At 42.7% G+C, this 21,007-nt stretch overlaps 1 protein-coding gene across 1 annotated transcript in view; it reads left to right on the top strand.

Moving 5' to 3' along the window:
• The window catches only part of HMCN1 (hemicentin 1), a 229,266-nt gene extending 209,124 nt beyond the window's left edge, over positions 1-20,142 (top strand). Inside the window, exons 93-107 of the mRNA XM_068416737.1 lie at positions 1,192-1,362; positions 1,804-1,953; positions 2,274-2,411; positions 2,721-2,842; positions 4,331-4,568; positions 5,730-5,792; positions 7,235-7,354; positions 7,821-7,955; positions 8,398-8,511; positions 8,811-8,936; positions 10,092-10,220; positions 13,774-14,124; positions 16,273-16,392; positions 17,018-17,144; positions 18,585-20,142. Of these exons, the coding sequence (XP_068272838.1) occupies positions 1,192-1,362; positions 1,804-1,953; positions 2,274-2,411; positions 2,721-2,842; positions 4,331-4,568; positions 5,730-5,792; positions 7,235-7,354; positions 7,821-7,955; positions 8,398-8,511; positions 8,811-8,936; positions 10,092-10,220; positions 13,774-14,124; positions 16,273-16,392; positions 17,018-17,144; positions 18,585-18,951 (2,471 nt within the window). The 3' untranslated portion in view covers positions 18,952-20,142. The remainder of the gene's footprint in view (positions 1-1,191; positions 1,363-1,803; positions 1,954-2,273; positions 2,412-2,720; positions 2,843-4,330; positions 4,569-5,729; positions 5,793-7,234; positions 7,355-7,820; positions 7,956-8,397; positions 8,512-8,810; positions 8,937-10,091; positions 10,221-13,773; positions 14,125-16,272; positions 16,393-17,017; positions 17,145-18,584) is intronic.
• The last annotated feature ends 865 nt before the right edge of the window (positions 20,143-21,007 follow it).

Here is a 21,007-nt window from a genome sequence, read left to right as displayed (position 1 = left end):
AAGCTCTAGACAGCTAGGTTGTCTCCCAGTGATAGCTACCAAAAACTATGACAGGAGAGTCTGAATATTGACAGCTGTTCTTTACAGACTGGTTTGTGATGGATCTGCAAACATGTGACAATGTTCTTCAGTTTTGAAATCAGCTTCTATGTAGCCTGATACTCTCAGGGAACAGACAGAATCACAGAATCGTTTTGGTTGGAAAGGACCTTTAAGATCATCGAGTCCAATCATTAACCCAGCACTGCCAAGCTCACCACTAACCCATGTCCCTCAGCACCACATCTACACGGCTTTTAAATCCCTCCAGGGATGGGGACTCCACCACTGCCCTGGGCAGCCTGTGCCAGTGCTTGACAGCCCTTTCCGTGAAGAAGTTGTCCCTGATCTCCAGTCTAAACCTCCCCTGGCACAATTTGAGGCCGTTTCCTCTCGTCATATCACTTGTTACCTGGGAGAAGAGACCGACCCCCCCTTGCTACACCCTCCTTTCAGTCAGTTGTAGAGAGCGAGAAGGTCTCCCCTCAGCCTCCTTTTCTCCAGGCTAAACACCCCCAGGTCCCTCAGCCGCTCCTCATCACACTTGTGCTCCAGACCCTTCACCAGCTTCGTTGCCCAGCGCAGAGACTGGCAGGAGGTATCTCTGCAGAACCTCCTGGGCAGAGTGGCTGGCAGAAGTCAGGCAGCGATTGGTCGTGTGTCTCTTCTTCCCACAGAGCGATGCGTAGGCAGCCCCCCATAGCCAGCCCGAGCTCCCTGCCTGCACAGCAGACCTCTCTGTGTGCAGCCCTTGGGGAGGACTTGCATGATTGTGCAGAGGGACACGTGTGGTTTACACTGTACAAAGCTTCCCTGGACAGCCATGAAGTGGTACCTCTTCAACGTGACATAAGGAAGACTTTGACCCAGCTCTTGCCAAATCTCCAACCGTTACACTGGAAACATCCCCTGGAGGAGACTCCTCGTCTTCAATACAGCTGATATACAAACAAACTTTCAAAGGCAGTGTGTTTCTGAGGGGAGAGGTGTTCACACCTGCCCATTAAGGTGGTTTTGTCATCATCCTTTTAGCTATTTCTTTTTTCTGTCACATTGGTTCCATCCAGAGGAATGACACAAAAGCATCACTGATGCGGCCTGAAACATTTAAAATGAAAAATTGGTTTTTTTTTTCATTCTTTCTTTCTTCAGTGGATGGAAACTGGGGGCAGTGGCAGACATGGAGCCAATGCTCTGCTTCTTGTGGAGGGGGAGAGCAGACCCGCACACGCCTGTGCAGCAATCCAGCCCCGTTAAATCGTGGCCGTCCCTGTCCTGGCGACTCCTCCCAGATATCCCGGTGCAATACCCAGGCATGTCCCGGTGAGTCCAGTTACAGCCTGCACGCGATGACGATATGGGAAGAGCCTGTGGCAGCCCTCATTTGACTGGTACTCTCCTGTGTCTTGGCCAGTTGACCAAGTAACTTCATTTTTTGGGCTTAAAGCTCCCCTGCAACTTCAGCTGGATAATTTTTTTTGTTAACCTGTTACGTAGCACTAGAGTAGTGTTAAACAGTTGTTGCTTTTCAGACAGAGGTGAGTGCATGGTGGTGCCCGTGTTATTGTGCATTTATCTCACACCCCATGTCCAGCATCCTGTTCTTTGCAGGTTACTAGCTTTACTCTTGCAAATAACATAGTAATATATGCAGAAATATCCTTCCTTCTTAAAATGCTGGACAATATTTCTGAATTTTCTCTCCCCCAAAGTATCAGACAGCAGAGTTTTCACATGGCTTTTCACTTGTCCTTCCCTGCACAGGTGGGCCTTCACGTGCCAAAGGCAGCATCATCGGCAATATTAACGATATTGAATTTGGGATTGCTTTCCTGAATGCCACAGTAACAGACAGCCCTGACTCTGAAGCTAGAGTGATACAAGCAAAGATTACAAACGTCCCTCGGAGCCTTGGTAGGCTTTTTATTCCTTTTTATCGCTTTTTTTTTCGCTTGAGCAAGGCTTAATTCTGTGCAGTGCGGTTTTCACCACTTCATTAAGCGTCACTAAAAAAACTGAGCTAAACTTTTCATAGACAGAAGAAAAGGGAATCTTCAGTATTTCCTTCTAGTACATTAGTATTTGTAAAATTATTCCTCTGAACATACCAATACGTGTTTTTTCTGGTTTAAATCTTAAGGGTTACACTAGTTTTAGGTCTCCATATTCAACTCCTACTGAGGTGGGTCACAGAATGTTAGGAAAAAAGCTCTCAAACATTGCATTTCTTTCAGGTCCAGCGATGAGCACGCTGGTTTCTATCCTCAGCCCAGTTTACTGGACAACTGCAAAAGAAATTGGAGAAGCGATGAATGGGTTTACGCTCACTGACGCGGTCTTCAAGAGAGAAACTCAAGTGGAGTTTGCAACTGGTTAGTTACCTGCGATATACCATCTCCTGTTTCCAACCAGCTTGAGAAAATAGCTCATAACTCTTGCTGAATTGAGTCTTGTGCTTATGCCAACATTTTCTTAGTGACTCCAGCTTTCCAAGGCTTAAATACAGCTTTTAGAGCTGTAAGTTGAAACATGTAATGTTTATATTATAGGAATTTTTATATACCTTATAAAAATATGAGTATAAAATAACCGGTCAAGGGATCCCATTTCAGATACTGTGTGGCTAACACGAGGCTCTGGTGAGGATGTTTTATCAATCAACGTGCTCTTAAAATTCCCAGGTGAGATTCTGCGCATGACTCACGTTGCCCGGGGCTTGGATTCAGACGGAGCCTTGCTGCTGGATGTTGTTGTGAGTGGCCACGTGCTGCAGCTCCAGTCCGTAGCTGATGTTAACGTGAAGGTAAAGCTGCTCGAGATGCCACCCTCTTCTCTCATCGATACGTACTTCCTCTCTCATCTTTATTAAACCAGTAGACACTAAGTCCTGAAAACTGTTTTACTGTACGTAACGTATTTTGTGTCTGGTTTAATTGGCAGATGGTACCATTGCCTTTGAAAGTTGTCATCAGGAGGGTGGCATTGGTCACTCAAGGTGTTTAGGTGTCAGAAGGTAGTACTGAGACGTGCCTTCGGGGCGAGTTATCAGGTGTTGCTTTCAATAGAGCTATAAAGGTGCATCTTAAACCCCTCTGACTTTCTGGCTGCCCCGAGGATGACACCAGCTCTTCTATACCGTGGCACCTCGCAAAAATTTCTGAATGTCACTGATGACTTGATTGCATCTACAATTATACGTAGTCTGGCAGAGAAACGTTCCTGTGGCTGGAAGTTGCAAAGGCAGAGGGTTAACATGCTGAATTAGATTCCATCACAGGGTGTTTTATGTGTTCTTACCATGCACGCTGCCATGATGCTGTCATGATGTGCTCCTGTCTCTGCTACAGCATCCAAACCTTGTCTCGTGGAGATATCTATTACAGCAAACAGGCCTTTTGTGCAGTTCATCTGCAATGTTTTACAGAATTTGCTTTTTCAAAGGCTGATGCTTCTCTATGAGCTTTCTCAGGAAGGATTAGAGAGGGCTGTTTGCATGACCAGGTGGCAAAAGGTTCTGATCTCAAATCGCTCTGCCTGTTGTTTCTAGGTGAGATTCTCTCCTACTCCTAGCAAGACAGCTTCTGTCGCTGACCTTGAACTCCTCCTAGAAAGGTGGAGTTCAAACAAACTCTTTTTCTATCTTTTTGGTTTAGTGTAAGCCATGCAAAACATTTCACTTAATGTATTTTGTGGTGTTAAAGTTTTGATTTAAAAGCAGGTGCTTGATAGTTGGTTTTACTGTGAAAGAAAGAACATTCTTCAAAGTTGTTTTTATACAAGTGGCAGGTAACCAGTAAAAATGTTTTATTATATTAATCCCACAGTACAATAAATATACATGAAGTTCTTGATATTTTGATGCACTGCAATACGTAGCACGTCCCATATTTATACCTTTTTTCAGTGGCAGAATTTTTCTCTACTGCCTGTTTATTTAGCACATGTTGTCAGCATCTTACTTAGAACACAAAAAAAAAAAATATTTAGACCTCAAAAGATTGTTATTGAAGAGTAAGATCCTTTTCAGGTTCTTTTGGAAACGCTCTGCTGGGGCCCCCATCACCAGGATCCTCAGTACCACAGCCTGTTCCTTCTGTAAAGAAATATATTGGATGCTGTTAAGATTCAACAGTTATAGAGAGCAGAAAGGGCACGTGGTGTGTGAAATACCATTTGTTCAGGTGTTGAGAAAAAAGCCCTTTCTCAGAATACATCTCATGCCACTTTAGAACACGGAGACCACAGCGGTGCCGGCTCTGCTCTGGCTGATGCCTGAATCTTGCTGTTTCAGGATTACACAGAAGACTATATTCAAACTGGCCCCGGGCAACTCTATGCCCATTCTACTCGTCTCTTCACTGTAGATGGAGTTAGTGTTCCCTACACATGGAACCACACGATCACCTACGATTACACTAAAGGGAAAATGCCTTTCTTGGTGGAAACGCTCCACGCTGCCTCTGTTACAACAGAGTACAACCCACTGGAAGAAACCATGGCTTTTAAAATCCACGCTTCCATTGCAAAAGGTATTGTTTTAATCTTTCACCAAAATAAAACAACGGAAAAATAATATTCTCTCTCCCTGGAATTCATTACCTATAGTCTCAACACTTGGTTATGGCCTTGAAAGAGGAAATGCTGTGAAACTTAGGGAACTTGGCTGTGGATGCTGGGACCAACATGTCTTGTTAATACACCCACAGAGTAATGTGTAAAAGCTGTTGTAGTTTGCACTTACTCTTCACCTGTAGTTCTCATCGATGATGGATGTCTGTGTTTGCTCACACTGCTAAGAACATCACCAGTAGCTTCAGATAGTCAATATTTCTCAATTTCTTTGCATGTGTCTTTCATTCTCTAAAATGAAATTACTGTCATTTTTGCATGGGGTCAAGTGTCGGTAGGTTTTTTGTTCTAATTTTGCATAGCTATTAAGAAAAAGGATTGTGTATTTTCTTCTCACAGCAAAACCCCCATAAGTAAGTAAGTGAGGTAGTAATGAGGTGGAAGAACATACAAAATTCAGCACTAAAATGTCCTAAGTCATCCCTCAGATTGAGCTCCTCTGGAATTATTTGGCATGTACAGAAAATACGATGCTGAGCTGCAGCTTGAAAACTTTACTGGTACTTTATGGATATGTTTTTTAAGGGCAGATATGATTTGTGCACAGTTAGGCAGTGCTGTGTAGACACGTGCTTCTGTACGGTCTGTAAATCTGGTGAGTCCTTACTCAGAGGTGGCAAGCTAGTGGCAAGTTGTGTTCTTCTACAGTGACTTCCCACAGTCTGTGACATGGGGATTTGTTTGGTTTGGGTTTATTTCCCTCCTTTTACGTGAAGTGAAACTGACTGGTCTTTATTCTTTTAATAATGAAAACGTGATGGAGGACCTTTGCAGGATGTATTAGGCTGGGATGCAACTTGCAGTCGCTCTGAGGGAAACCCCCCACCTGTTTAATGTTTTTCAAAACAGCAAAAAACCATGTACTACTTTTGGACTTTTGGTGCCCAAGTGGAAAAACCACTAAAGTTTGGATTTTAAAAGTTTCTATTTTAGTGTCCCAAGTATAATAAAGTCTTTTATAAATAGCTGGGCTGGAATTCTTTATGTTAAAGGGTTTTTAAAAAGTCATAAAATGGCCATATTTTCATCCAGAAGTAACATGTGCTTCCTTTCCCATACAGGAGATCGTAGCAATCAGTGCCCTGCTGGGTTTGCTTTGGACTCAACTGGGCCTTACTGTTCAGGTAATGATGTGACAAGGGCAGTGTGCAGTCAGCGACTCACAGAAGGGTTTGGGTTGGAAGGGACCTTAAAGACCATCTAGTTCCAACCCCCTGCCACGGGCAGGGACACCTTCCACTAGACCAGGTTGCTCAAAGCCCCATCCAACCTGGCCTTGAACACTGCCACGGAGGGGGCAGCCACAGCTTCTCTGGGCAACCTGGGCCAGTGTCTCACCACCCTCATAGGAAAGAATTTCTTCCTAATATCTCATCTAAATCTCCCCTCTCTCAGTTTAAAACCGTTCCCCCCCTCATCCTATCACTCCATGCCCTTGTAAAAAGTCCCTCTCCTGCTTTCCTGTAGCCCCTTCAGGTACTGGAAGGTGCTAGAAGGTCTCCCTGGAGCCTTCTCTTCCCCAGGCTGAACAACCCCAACTCTCTCAGCCTTTCTCTATAGCAGAGGTGTTCCAGCCCTCTTGACCATTTTCATAGCTTCCTCTGGACCTGCTCTAAGAGGTCCATGTCTCTCTTGTGCTGGGGATGCAGTATTCAGCCACCAGAACCTACACCACCTTTATCTAGAGTCTCAAAGCATGCAGTATGTACTACAAAGAGTGTGAGTTACCCTTGATAAAAGGCTGTGGATCCAAAGGCAGATGAAGACTTCACTTCTGTCCTCATCTAGAACATAAGTAGTGCCCAGACAGCTTTTCATCAGTACCTCAGATGCCATTAGGGGACACTGAGGCACAATATCTGTTGAGCCTGCAAAGCAAGGCTGTGTGGAGGGAAGGATGAGCATGGGCAACCTAGACAACAACCCACTAAAAACCAGCCTGTTCCTGCTCAGGGGATGGAGCTGAAGAGGTTATGAGCATTTTAGCTGTCTCCTCTAGACGACTGAGTCACATTTTGGTTTAGGGAAGAATACTTTTATATACTTTTGTGGATTTCTTTCATTGCCTCTTGAAAGTTTATAAATTAAGGAAATTAAATGAGATATGCCATCAAAAAAGTTGAAAACTGGGAAAGCTGAAAATAAGGTTGTTAAACAATTTTCCACTTGCAGTATTGTCTGTAAAATGATATGAATTCTAAAGCTTTAATATGAAAAATGTAATAATCTTTGCAAGTGTCTATAAAGTCTGAAGTCTACCACTGAAACCCATCTGTTCTGTTGTAAAGAGATGCTCTGGAAAATACTGTATCAGACATTCGTTACCGCAGCAGTGACCCAGTCCTGCAGAGCTAACGCAGGATTCCAGTGAGCTGTGTTAGTGTACGTTGGGTAACTGTGAAAGTGAGAATGGAGGACACACCACTGAACCATTTCGGTGAAGCTGCTCCATTGCTAGATCCAGTTTTGCACCAGACATAGACCTCTTCTGAAGGGTTGGTTTGGTATAGTTTCTTGTGAAGTTTTGTGAAGTCTCACTGGTTTTTCAAACATTTCCTTGTTCCAGATGAAGATGAATGTGCTGCGCGGAATCCTTGTTCCCATACCTGCCATAATGCCGTGGGATCTTACTACTGCTCCTGTCCGAATGGCCTCACTATCTCTGCAGATGGTAGAACGTGTCAGGGTAAGATCAGCGTTGCTGTGGACAGGTTGGGTATGAAAAGCCCCACGGCACTTAAATCGCTCGGGAAACGTTCTGTTCAGGCTGGGCCATTTTCTCATCATAAGAATATAATTTATTGGTGGGAGGTTCAGGTTGGACATTAGGAAGCATTTCTTCTCAGCAAGGGTCATTAGCCATTGGAAGGGGCTGCCCAGGGAGGTGGTGGAATCACCATCTCTGGAGGTGTTTAAGAAAAGCCTGGCCATGGCACTTAGTGCCATGGTCTAGTTGCCATGGTGGTGTCAGGGCAATGGTTGGACCTGATGATCCCAGAGGGCTCTTCCAACCTGATTGATTCTGTGATTCTGTGATTTCATATCTGAACGTATTTGCAGTCAAGCATTTCATAGTTGATCATGCTCAAGACACTGCTTAAGCTGTGTTTCACTTCGACATAGTGAGGATTACAGGTTGTTTTTAATTACAGATATTGATGAGTGTGCGTTAGGTGGCCATACCTGCCGTGCTGGCCAGGACTGTGAGAACATCATTGGCTCGTACCGCTGCGTGGTCAGATGTGGGAATGGCTTCAGGAGAACAGCTGATGGATTTAGCTGCCAAGGTATGGAGAGGTCTTTGGGTTTTGGTGGTAGCTTTCATAAACTCAAAATGCTCTTTCATACAATTGAAAGGAACTTTTTTAAAGATGCATCTTGAAATACGGGGTCTAAAATTTTCATTATTAAGGTTGTGGCTTTTGGAGGTCTGTTTTTTTTTGTGGGTGTGTTGTTTTTTGGTTGGGGGTGGGTTTGGGTTTTTTTTGAAACCTTTTGCTTTTTCCCTCTTTAGAAATAAACTCAAAATCCTATCAGGGAATAACCTAACATTCGTGGATTTTCTTTGACAAAGAAGTGAGAGAAGTAAACACTTCTGAACGTACCTCAATAGTGTATTAACTAGAGCTCAAAGCAGAGTCCTGAATGTTGACTCAACTGAAAGACTTCAGGTAACTGATGACCAGGCAATTCACAGCTATGATATCAAGGCTTTGTGTTGTTCAACAGATGTGAATGAGTGTCAAGAGTCCAACTCCTGTCATCAGCGTTGCTTCAACACCATCGGAAGTTTCCACTGTGGCTGTGACCCAGGATATCAGCTAAAGGGCAGAAAATGCGTGGGTATGAGTGAATTTTTGAATGATACTTCCCTGTTTCCAATGGACAGAGTTCAACATTGATTTGTTGCTATCAGAAACCTTTACGGATGCAAATCCGGCTCTGGATGACATGCTTAGGCTGTATGTCTGAATTGGTGTGTAAAGCAGTGCTAACAGCCCGAGGAGGTGGGACTTGGGCATGAAGTGCATGCAAATACCTGTACAAATATACTTAACAGCTGGATTATTCTGCTCTTTAGGAACTGAGCGTAAGGAAGTGAGTTCATCTCCATTCTTGCTTTTTTTTTCTTTCTAAATAAGATGTAAATGAGTGCAGGCAGAATGTATGCAGGCCTGATCAGCTTTGCAAAAACACCCGTGGGGGCTATAAGTGCATTGATCTGTGTCCCAACGGAATGACCAAAGCAGAAAATGGAACTTGTATTGGTGAGTACAAGCATTAATGTGCTGTGTGATGATGGTAAACACAGGGACAACGATGAACTTTTGAAAAATAATCTTAGATATAGTCCATCTCCAGTTAAGATTTGCACCTATTAAGGCACTATCGTTTTTTCATTTATGGGAACATACTTGATTCAACTTCTTTGTCATCGGTATTAAAAGAACAGAGGTATCCTTGCCATGTCTAGTTTTCCATGTAAGGTTTTTCTCAGCATCTTTGCTGCGTTGTCACCTTGAATTCTACAAATTGTTCATTGATTGAAACGTTTTGCCCCACATGTGAACACTTTCTTAAGAGTTTGGCTCAGGAGCTCTGCATCAAGAGCACAGGTCCTTGCTGCTAATCAAGGATGCTTTTAAACATAACCCACGTCACATATATCACCAAATAGAGGTGACCTTATTGCAGTCTACAACTACCTGAAGGGAGGTTGCAGTGGAGTGGGAGTCGGCCTCTTCTCCCAGGCAACTAGCGATAGGACAAGAGGACACAGCCTCAAGCTTCGCCAGGGTAGGTTCACGTTGGACATTAGGAAGCATTTCTTCTCAGCAAGGGTCATTAGCCATTGGAAGGGGCTGCCAGGGAGGTGGTGGAGTCACCATCTCTGGAGGGGTGTTTGAGAAAAGCCTGGACATGGCACTTAGTGCCATGGTCTAGTTGACAGGGTGGTGTCAGGGCAATGGTTGGACTCGATGATCCCTGAGGTCTCTTCCAACCTGATTGATTCGGTGATTCTGTGATTCTGTGAAATCTTTTTTTCTAGTGGGATATGACAGGAAGATGGATTAGGTCTCTTTGGAGAGTAGCTGATCACATTGGAAACCTCAATGAAAAGTTTCGAAAATTAATGGAAAAAGTGTGTGTAAATGCAATACAGTTGAAAAATTTTGTCTGTGTATCTGCTCAAAAGCTGTTTTCAGATTGTGAAACACACACTGTGATTTGTAACACAAACTGTTATGGAGTAATGCCTAATCACGGCACCAGGCAAGGAAAGTGTACGTTGAGAGGCCAAATCTATCTAGAGGGCCAAATTCATTTGTGGCTTAACTGCATTCCTTCTACATTAAGAAGTTTAAAGCTGTAAGAAGTTTCAAGACAAATCTGACCGCTTCCCCTTGCCTTGTTGCTTGTAGACATCGATGAATGCCGGGATGGAACCCACCAGTGCCGCTATAACCAGATATGTGAGAACACCCGAGGAAGTTACCGCTGTGTGTGTCCAAGGGGATATCGGTCCCAGGGAGTTGGAAGACCTTGCGTGGGTAAGCTGTCCTGTCCCTTTACTATCGCATGTTTTGTGCTGCTGCTTCTTGTGGCTGGGCTTTCTGCTGGAACACATCCAACAACGCTATCCCATTGGAAGCCTGTGCTGTGTAGACAAATTTGCTCTGGAGTTTTCAAAATCACCCATCTAAAACAAAATGTCCCATTCAAAACAAATAGTCAAAATGAAATGGTTCCAAACAGAGATTGTTGTAGGTCTGTATGTTGAAAACAAAGCGTACAAGGGTCTTGGAGCACTGGTGGATGGACGTGGCAAGGTACCGCTCCACAAGAGGCTTCATTGACGTCAGTCAAGCAGGGAGTGGTGTGGATTTCCCTAAAGGAGAACACCCGAGGGAAGTGTGTTGCAAGAGGCACCATACACCCCGAACTCGCCTCTGCGAGTGGCACAAACACCCTCACCCCCCTGCTAGAACTGCGGAGGGTGTTCCCCACGTGGGGAGAGCGGAGGGAGCTGAGGCATTTATCACTTGACGCTCCCTTTCTGGTTTGGGTGGCTCACAGCAGGGGAGGAGGATTCCTGTCAGTCACAGGAATGCTGACCATGTAGTTACTCCCCTGCGCTATCTACGTGGAACCTTTTGGCATAAAAATGTGTGGAGCTTTCTCCCACGCACACATGCGTAGCGTTTGAAGGATGCTCTCACGGCTCTAACGTGGATAGCTAGAGAGTTTAATGTGTGGTGTCAGTGCAAGTGCGTAAAACACTTCCCCTGGCATCTCACAGATGGCACTAGGATCATTTAGATTCACCCTTTCTGTATTTACGTAGAATATTTAAAATAGAATAGCTGACCCACCCTGATAATAATGATTTATCAACGTTGGTATATGACACTGTAAGTTGGTTTCAGTTGCTCTCATGTGTCATGTCAGAGAAGCATTCCTCCGTGATGACTTCTTCAAGCTTAGCTTTCCTAAGTGATAAATAGCTGCTTGGAAGAATAGGAATTTTTTTCTTTTTAAACAACCTGAGGTTTTGGACTATCAAAAGCCAGGAATGTTTTATTTTTTAAAGAGATTAAATTGCAGTAAGAAACTGTTTGGCTGCAGACCAAGATATTACTTCCACCAGCTGCCTCTACTGAAATAAAATCAATCCCAGACTCTTTAACCATTTAAATTTCTGACAGTAATAAGCTAGATAACATCTAGGACGACAGATTTTCACAGAACACTAGCAGCTGCCCTAAGGCTGTCTTCTGACCCAGGACCACTGAAAGCTCCCTCTTAAATTAAAGTAGGGCCTTTATGAACCTTTGATTTTTTATCTGCTTAAAAATATATTTAAAATATAGATGCATCAAAGGTATTATTTCTCACGTGTTAGTAAAAATACAGTTTTTATTGTTCACATTTCCGATGAACACAGGGAAGAGTTGAAAAGTAAGTAGGAGCCCTGACTGAAACAGAAGAATTGAACTTTGTTCCTACCTGTGTCACTTCTACCCTGGGTAAAGTCCTTTGTGCCCCAGTTCCCTGTCTGTTGGATGGCGATAAGATGCTCATTTGTCATCACAACACCCATCAATATATGCATGCCCATTTAACTAAATTATAATATTTCTCTGAACTGTGTTGGATCTCAACACGCCGGATCGTAGATGGAAGGGTGTTATCAAAAGCTGTTATAAAGCATTTTTGCATATAACACGTGCAAGGCTGTCTAGAATTTACAATGAAATATTATTTTTCAAATTAAAGAAAGCCTGAGAATTCAGCTGGTTTTGTTTCAAAGTCATATCACATTGTTCTTGTAAGTATTTAATATTTATAGTGTGTAATCAGAGATACTGTCCAATGGAGACAGGCTTACCAGTGAGTCAGTGAGGACGTGTCCCAGGGATGGCTGTGGTATGGATGCAAGGGACTTGCTGCCTTCGATTTTGCTTGTGTTGCCCAGGCTGCTCCTACAAAAGAAATTGAAATAATGAGTTTCACTATTCTTTTACATGTATATGAGTAAGAGATTTTTCATCTGGTACCCACAATGAAGGAGTAGAAACTTAAAATTCATGTTAGTTGTTGCCATATTAAAAATGAAGTTCTTTTGTTTCTAACACCTGACAATATCACCCTAATGATATTTCAACTAATATATAAAGTTTCAGTTATGTGTTTGTGAAATAACAATTAGAAAATACTGCAGTAATTACCCCTGGACTTCCAACTCTCAAAACATGTAATTATTAATACCCCCCCCCCCAAATTCTTTAAAACTTCAAAATATATAAAGTATTAAACACTTAATTAAAATGCAATCTAATATTCTACTACATTTCTGAACAGTTTTAATTCTTAAATACCATTATCAGGCATTTGTGTCTTGGAGGGTTACAAACTATGCTGAAAATGCTTCACAGGGAACCAGAATGAAACTGTAATAACTGTGGCTTAACGGCATTTTTACAATAATAATTGAAAGAATACACACTTCCCACTAATATGAAATAATTAAACCCTTATGGAGTCACCATTAAGATAATCCTTAAACTCTAGTTAAAAAAGGTTTATAATATATATCAATTACAGAGATGTTGTTATGTATCTTAATATCAGGTTATTTATTTATGGTCATTGTGGAGCTGCATGTTCCTGTTTGAAATTAGCAATTTTTTGTCTTTTTCTGAGTGTAAGTTTGAAAAGGAATCCCATACCGCTAGGGTTGCTTGAATTACTTTGGATTACAATTTAAAGGGAAACTGAACTTAAAAAAAAACCCACAAAAATAATTATATTTTTAATTGTACAAAAGCAAATTAATATTTACTGTTAAGTCTTCAACCTTTTGTAGCTGGAATGACCAATAACAACATCGATGGTTAGACCATACGTGACCGCCTTCCCCTGCAGCCCTGGGACACGTCCTCGAGACCTGATTTCTCCCCGTGTGCAGAGCACAATAACCGTGTCGGAGCTTTTTGAGCTTCCCTCCAGGCCAGTTTGAGTTGAAATTCTAATGCTGCATGTTAAGTATCATCCTTTAAAGAAGGGCCTGACAGCTTCTCCTGCTCATCTGTGGAGCAGTTAAGAAAAAAATATAATTACTAAAGTAGCAGTGAGCAGCTGAGGCTGGACCGATGAGCAGCGTGCGGCCTAAGGGCCACTTGTTTCTCAGAGTGCATCTTTTCTGGCCACCAGCAGGAACTACAGCCGGCAGCCTCCAGGCTGTCACACAGCCCTGCTTCTGCCAAAGCAGGGGAACACACTCGAATCCCCCTTTTAGAGCCACACCTCACCTTCAGTAACACTCGAGGCAAGAGTTCTTGTCCTGCGTGAGCACAGTCCTACGTCCCAAGTAGCCGTACAGGAAGAATGAAGGTAAATTACTGTACAGGATAGAATACCCGGCCTCCTTGGCATTGTGTTCTCTGTATTTTACTGCCTTCAAGATCTCCCTTTTATGTCTTCAGTTTGTTCCACAGCCTGAGATAAGTATATATGTATATATATACATATAGTTACGTGTTGTTTGTTTGTTTTTTCTCCTTTCCACATGGTTTGTTGCTCTGGATCATGTCACATGAGCAGACATTAATGAATGTGAACAAGTGCCTAAACCTTGTGCATTTCAATGCACCAACACCCCCGGCAGCTTCAAGTGTGTCTGTCCACCTGGACAACATTTATTAGGTGATGGGAAATCTTGCGCTGGATTGGAGAGATTGCCAAATTATGGTGCCTATTACAATAGCTATAGCTATGCTCAATTCTCCCCTGTGAGAGACAACTATCAACCTCAACAATATTACAGGCACTCCTCAAATCTCTACAGCTCCTTCTCAGAGTATAGAAACAGCAGAATACCTTTCTCCAGGACTAGAAGGAACGTTAGAGAAACTTGTCCTGAAGGCTATGAGGCAAGGAATGACAGATGTGTAGGTAAATGTCAGTCATATCTATGCAATTCTTCTTGTTTTGGTCCTTATTCGCAGGTTGCTGTTTCATATATATATACACCAGGGGCTGATGGTTTGTTTTCTCATGTTACCCTGATAAATACTCAGTGTTCTGCATGTTCTTGTCTCCTGAGCACGTTGTAGCAAAAATGTTTTCAGACCTCCTCCTTGTAACCTCTTGTTTTAATTGTGCTGCTTATCGTGTGTTTGCCAATTATTTCCCTCTGTTATTCTCTTTCTTCTGATGACGGTAGCTCACCTTTGTGAATTTTCTCACACTTAAAAACACCAGTAGACCCAGTCCAGTCTGGGGGATACTGCTTATCTCAGACTTCCCCTGATGGCAGTAATAATATGGTTCAAAAAGGTTTTGAATAAAGATTATAGTCAAAAGCAACTGCAGCCTGTACCATTCATTGGCTGATTGGTACTAAAGGTGAACAAATTAAGAAGTTAAACAAACAAACAAAAACCCCAACAAACTCTTGCTCAAAAGCTAGAAGTGTCAGGTGTTTCTCCTGCAGCAGTAGTTGGTGTCCGTGGATCTAGACCCTGTGGTCTAGAGCCAGAAAATGGGCGCTGACGCCCAGCCTCCCTCGAGCACTTTCCCGTCGCTGCCCCAGAGCCGACCAGAGCTGGGCAGGAGAAGGGCCACCACCACTGGGCTGGGAGCCAGGGCTGGCCTTGTGCTTCAGGAGGGATCACCAGCCCTGGTGCTTTACACAAAGGACAGCTGGGGATAATACAAATGAGTTAATCTTTTGAAATACGCTTCTCTTAAGCCAGATTTTGCCAACTTAACTGACGTTTTGAGTATCTTAAGAAAAAAAAAATAATTATTGAGTTATTTTGTGATAATACTGCTGAGCTCAGGAGTAAGGGTACTGCAGTCTAGGCCTTACTAGAGCTTGTCCCAGTGCATTTAAGACAGCAGTTGGTGGTGCGTTAGGTATGTGCCTCAACCTAGAGTATATGCCAGTGACACTTCATCGGAGGCACAATATACTTCCAGGATAAATACGGTGACTTACAGCTAGATTCTAACAACCAAAATTATTGCTATAATTATCTATCAAGTTATAATAGATAATGTTGAAAAATATGACTATACTGTTATTAATAAAAGTTATAGATAGGCAGACATCAAACTTTGTATGTACATAATAAAGACATTTCAGTAGTTGTTATTGAATATGAAAAATACACCCAAACGATGCTTTGTTTAAAGAAAGTTCTTTCAGTAGATCAGGATTTGATAAGAACACACTGTAAATTTCTAGTCACATCTGTTTCTCTTCTGTGTTTGCATTTTTATCTAATGCAACCCCTGTAAATCAGACGAAGAGAGGGGAAGCAAAGACCTTCCTCCCGCTGTTTTAGTCAGGCAAGTCTTTACTCTTGCACGAGACTGGCTTGAGTAGGATCTCTATCGCTCTCCTGAATCAGACAGACATTTCAACAGAGATCACAATTATATATGATCTGTGTCTAAATCACACTAGTCTGCTTTGAAAATTTTACATAAAGTGGTCTGGTACTTCTATATTTGAGAGGGAGATTAAAAAAAAAAAAAGTTAAGAACATTTATTGATAGTCTTCCCAGATACTGAGCTTAATTCATGCCCATGGCATGAGGAAGATCAGTTTGGAAGCGAAACAGCTTTGCCTGAGGAGGGATTAGCTGTAAGAATAACTCCCCACTCTCAAGGCTTCCTCTGGGGGATGACTGAGCCGGGCATTTCCTAACCATGTTGCCTACAACCTTATTACCAGGCGGCTCCGTTTGCTTTTTGGGGCAAGACCTTATTGGTACAGCCTGGTCGCTGTATAATTGCATGTCCCCCCTTCCAGAATGCTGTGTCAGGCCTGGTCTCTCCATCTGTAACACATATTATGGCTGCCATCAAAAGAGATGAGGACTTTAATAATTAAAATGTTTTAAGGAATGACACAGGTTAAGGTGTCAAGGGTCTTGCTAGTCTTAGATGTTCATCCCCATCAGAGAACAAGATCCACACAACTTCCACCAACTCTGTCCATAAACCTGTATAGAAATAGGACAAAAAATACCTCGGTTCAATGCCAGGTTCAGACAACCCTGACGTGTACGTGTTCGTGTTGCTTTCCGCAGACATAGATGAATGTGAAACCAGAGATACCTGTCAGCACGAATGCAGAAACACCCTGGGAAGTTACCAGTGTACTTGTCCACCTGGTTATCGCCTTACGCCCAACGGCAAAACCTGTCAAGGTAAGCAGATCCCTTTGAGCGTTCAGAAATATATTTGTAAATAAATAAGATACAAATCATGTCCAATACATGTATAAGCCACCTCTTTGAATTTATGATATGAGATTCAGCGTTCAAAATGGCAAGTTTCAGAAGGTTTTATAGTTCACATTTTAATGCTTTGTAAACCACCAGCAAATTAGACAATTGCAACTTCGTATTGTGACCTTATATTACACATTTAACTCCAGGCAAGCAGACAGCAGCCAAGGGCCAAACCCACCTCTGTCAAAAAAAGGTACTGTCAGATTTTCTGATCCACAAAAAAAAAAAAATAAACCCTACCATAAAAAAAATGAACTAATTAGTCGCCGTTGACAACTACGGTTTGTGTTGGATCGTGGCTGTAGGGCAGCTCTTGCACAATATGCCAGCCTGCACGGCAATAAAATGCCAACAATAATAAATGGGTGTTATTGGAGCTCCTGGCTGCAGCGTCTCCAACAGCAAGACCGGATTCTGAAAGATCTCCCTGTGTGCAGAGGTACCTCACTCTGCAGCCTGCTCAGCCTTCGCTGGCCCACTAGTTCCTAACCCTTCATTTCTTCTACAGCAATTGATCATTTGCGTGTTTTTTTACATTCAGATATCGATGAGTGCCTTGAACAGAACATTAATTGTGGATCTAATCAGATGTGTTTCAACATGAGAGGAAGCTACCAGTGCATAGACACACCTTGTCCACCAAACTATCAGCGAGAGCCTCTTTCTGGGTACGTTTGATTTTCAGCCCCTTTTCACCCACGCCAAGCTCAGATCCTTTACCTGTTGTCACGGTTTAAGGCTGGGCTGGCTATTAAACCTGTGGCAGACGCTCTCCATTAACCCTCCTCCCCCACCCCAGAAGGGGAAGGGAAAGGGAAAAGGGAGAGAGATTATGGGTTGGAAAGTTAAAACAGTTTTGATGAGCTATAATAATGAAAGAGAGTATAATAATAATGGAAATAATTAAATATATACAAATATATACAAATATATACAAACCCAAGATGGAGATGCCCCGATGTCGGTCACGTCCCCACCGGCACTGCAGGGCAGGCTCCGGGAAGGCCCAGGCTGGGCCTAGCGATGGACGGGAACTGGATTCCGGGATGCCCGGATCGGGATCGGGGGCAGCAGGAAAACTGATAGAGTCCTCCTTGGACACCGGCCATAGCAGAAGGGTGAGAAGGGAGAAGAAAGGGCCGAAGGCTCAAGCTGCCCGAAGGCTTAAGCCACCCGAAGGCTCAAGCCACCCGAAGGCTCAAGCAGCAGAAGCAGGCCGAGACCCCCGTGATCCCCCCGCTTTATACCGAGAATGACGTGTATGGGATGGAATACCTGCGTTGGTCAGTTTTGGGTCACCTGCCCTGTCCGCTCTTCCCTGGAAGTGTGGCCCTCCTGCAGCTCTTCACTCGTAAGCAGTGAGGAATTTAGGAGTGACCTTGGTTTCTCTAAGAATAAGCACAGCAGGAGCCTTTCAAAGCATTTAAAATATTCTTTTAGTCATGAAAATAATGCTACAGTGAGTTTTTTTAGTTTTAAGTTACTCTATTTCCCTGTTCTGGAAAAAAACATTAATTTATTTTAATCTTTTAATATACTGAAGGAAATAGCTAGTTTCATAGTCAGAAACCATCTTTTGTGATCAAACTGAACTGGACTGACACCGAAGTTGAAATGGATAATGTTCTTTGACCTCTGTTAGCACTGACAAGCAGAGCCAACAGATATCTCCTATTTTGACTCTTGATTAATATAAGTAAAATTTACTCTGCCTTGCTTCATTCCAAATTCTTTCTTTTATCATCTAACACACCGAAACCTCAAGTGGAGCTGCCCAGTACAGTTTAAACCAACCTTTCCAACTCCTAATGTTTCAAAGCAAGGTCACTAAAACATATAACCATTGACTTTGACGACAAATATCGTGTCCAATATCTTTACATTGGCACTTTCTGAGATGATCCTCTTGAGGGAAAATGGGACGTTAATCTGTGCTGCAGCTTTAAAGGAACAATGGATAGAGAGTGATGATGAGCATATTATCTTTATAGAGAAATTTAAATTACGCAACAGGGTAAACAGGGGAAGAATTTCTCCTTTAAGACTTACTGCAGTACTTACGATATCATGCCTTCTCCCTGGGCTAACAGAGCTCTGCTTATTCCTAGGTTCTGTCTGAAAAACTGCCCCGCCAACGACCTGGAGTGTGATCTGAGTACCTACGCCTTGGAATACAAACTCCTTTCCCTCCCCTTTGGCATAGCTGCCGGTCAGGATTTAATCCGCCTGGTTGCCTACACTCACGATCAAGTCATGCACCCAAGGACGACTTTCTTAATGGCAGACGAGGACCCAGCAATCCCCTTTGCCCTGAGAGACGAGAACTTGAAAGGAGTTGTCTTCACCACCCGGCCGCTGCGGGAGCCAAAGACTTACCGCATGGGGGTCAGAGCCTTATCCTACAGCGTCGATGGAAACCTCGAGTACCGGACAACTTTCATTGTTTATATCGCCGTGTCAGCCTACCCCTATTAAACACCCAAAGGACCTGACAGTAATCGCAGTATTTTAACCACATTCCTTAATGCCGGTGGGTGTTACTGCTTCCAGACTGACTCTACTGCCTGCCAAGCAATCAGTGGTGAACCATCTAACTTGAACGTGGTGCTATGCTCTTTTCTTTTTCCCTCCTTCCCCAAGGCTGCTTTTCCAGTCCCATTATTCCAATTTAAGAGGAAAGTCCGTGGCTTTGAGGACCTGTTACCACTTGCTTTATTTATTACACTGGAGTAGTCATTTTCCACAGGTTGTTCGGAAAACCAGCAGAAAAATAAATGTATGAACTGAAGTATGTGGTCAAAGCAGTAAGCAAGGAGCAGCCTCTGTTGAAAGCAACTAAAGAAAAGCCTAACCAGAAGAAAAAACAACCCATAATTTCAAGTGGTCTACATATTTTAAAGGTTGCTAAGTGTTTTACAATTTTGTATCTATTCGATTTTTTTTTTCTTATCAAATATCTGATAGAATTAGGGCTGTAATATACTATGTCATGTGCTCAAAAAAAGCAAATACCACTGTACCTAATGGTTGCAAATGCTGAAACAAATGATACTACAGTTTGTTTCCAGATAAAGAATCTCCCTGGGCTGCCCAGGGAGGTGGTGGAGTCACCATCTCTGGCTGTGTTTAAGAAAAGCCTGGACATGGCACTTAGTGCCATGGTCTAGTTGACAGGGTGGTGTCAGGGCAATGGTTGGACTCGATGATCCCTGAGGGCTCTTCCAGCCTCGTTGATTCTGTGATTCTGTGATTCTACAGTATGATTTGGAACTGGTACATTTGATTTCCGTGCAAGTTTTGAGATGTCACTATTTTTTTGGAAGAAAAAAACAACATGGCTACTTCTACTTTATACAGCAGGTATTTTGTAACTTCTTTTTTTTACTCTGACATTCTGGTATAGCCGTTTATTTAGCTCAAAACCATACCCGTTTCAGTACTCCCAACTCAGTCATTTAAAAACTGTTGGGTTTTTTTTTTTTTTTTGCAAACGGAACATTTTTCTCCAAAGATGATGTAAGTTTGGTTCAATAATGTCAATACACTGTACACAAGTAATTTTGCCAAGATGTATTCTATTTTTATGAAAGTGTATATATGTTTTTTTCCTATGTGTATTTTCTACGCAGTATCTCAAGAGTGTTTTACAGTTAAGTTTTGCGTAAAAGGACAACGTCAATACATTGAAAATAATCAAAATAAAGGTTCTCATTGTCTTTGAGACTGCTGTGAGTTTTATCACTGAAAAAAATCTTTCCTGTTTGTAAAGCACTTGCCTTTAGTGCCAGTGGAGAACACAGAAGGTAGCGTGCCCAGCAAACTGGGGGGCACAAACGCAGCCAAGTCTCCTGGTTTTTGCGCTGCTGCCTTCCCCACATCCTTCAGGTTTTCCAAAAAAGTCAGGGAAACGGGTCTGCTTACCATAAGACCTCTTATTTTATCCAGCGCCTACTGCCTAGGAGACATCTCATTTCCTCAAAGGAAATGGATTTTGCTAAGAGTTACGTTTTTGTTGCATATAAAGGCAGCAGTGTTTATTCCTAAATATACTCAACTCATTGCCAAACATGAAATAAGTCACTATAACTCCAATGCATATAAAAAAAGGGAAAAAAAAAAAAATCATTAGAGGGCATTAAGGTTGGAGCCCACTGGAAATTACCAGCATTCACTGTGAAAGTTTTGCCACTTTCAGTCATGCTAAGAAAGAGCTGTCACCAGAGCCCCTCCAGCTGAGAAGTCCCCTGAGGCTGAACTGCAGCCTCAGGTTTGTGTGGTACGTGATTGGGATGCAAGGAATGGAGCCAGAATAACTCATTTGACTCATTTCAATTAAAGTACATTTTTAGCGACAGGGTCAAATTGCTTCGCAATGGAATTTTGACTCTCTACTTCGATATTTTTAACCATCCCTAGTGAAAGCCCCACCAGTTTCCCCCTAACCTTGCTGCTTGTTTCATTTCCATTGCAGCAAGTGAAATAGTCCTGCAAAACAAGGATGACTTAAAATAATTTTGCTCTTTATGCAGAC

The sequence above is a fragment of the Nyctibius grandis genome, chromosome 21 (assembly GCF_013368605.1).
Source record: "Nyctibius grandis isolate bNycGra1 chromosome 21, bNycGra1.pri, whole genome shotgun sequence".
Classification (NCBI taxonomy): domain Eukaryota; kingdom Metazoa; phylum Chordata; class Aves; order Nyctibiiformes; family Nyctibiidae; genus Nyctibius; species Nyctibius grandis.
Note: the sequence above shows the minus strand (reverse complement) of the source record. Positions and strands in the feature narration are given on the sequence as shown.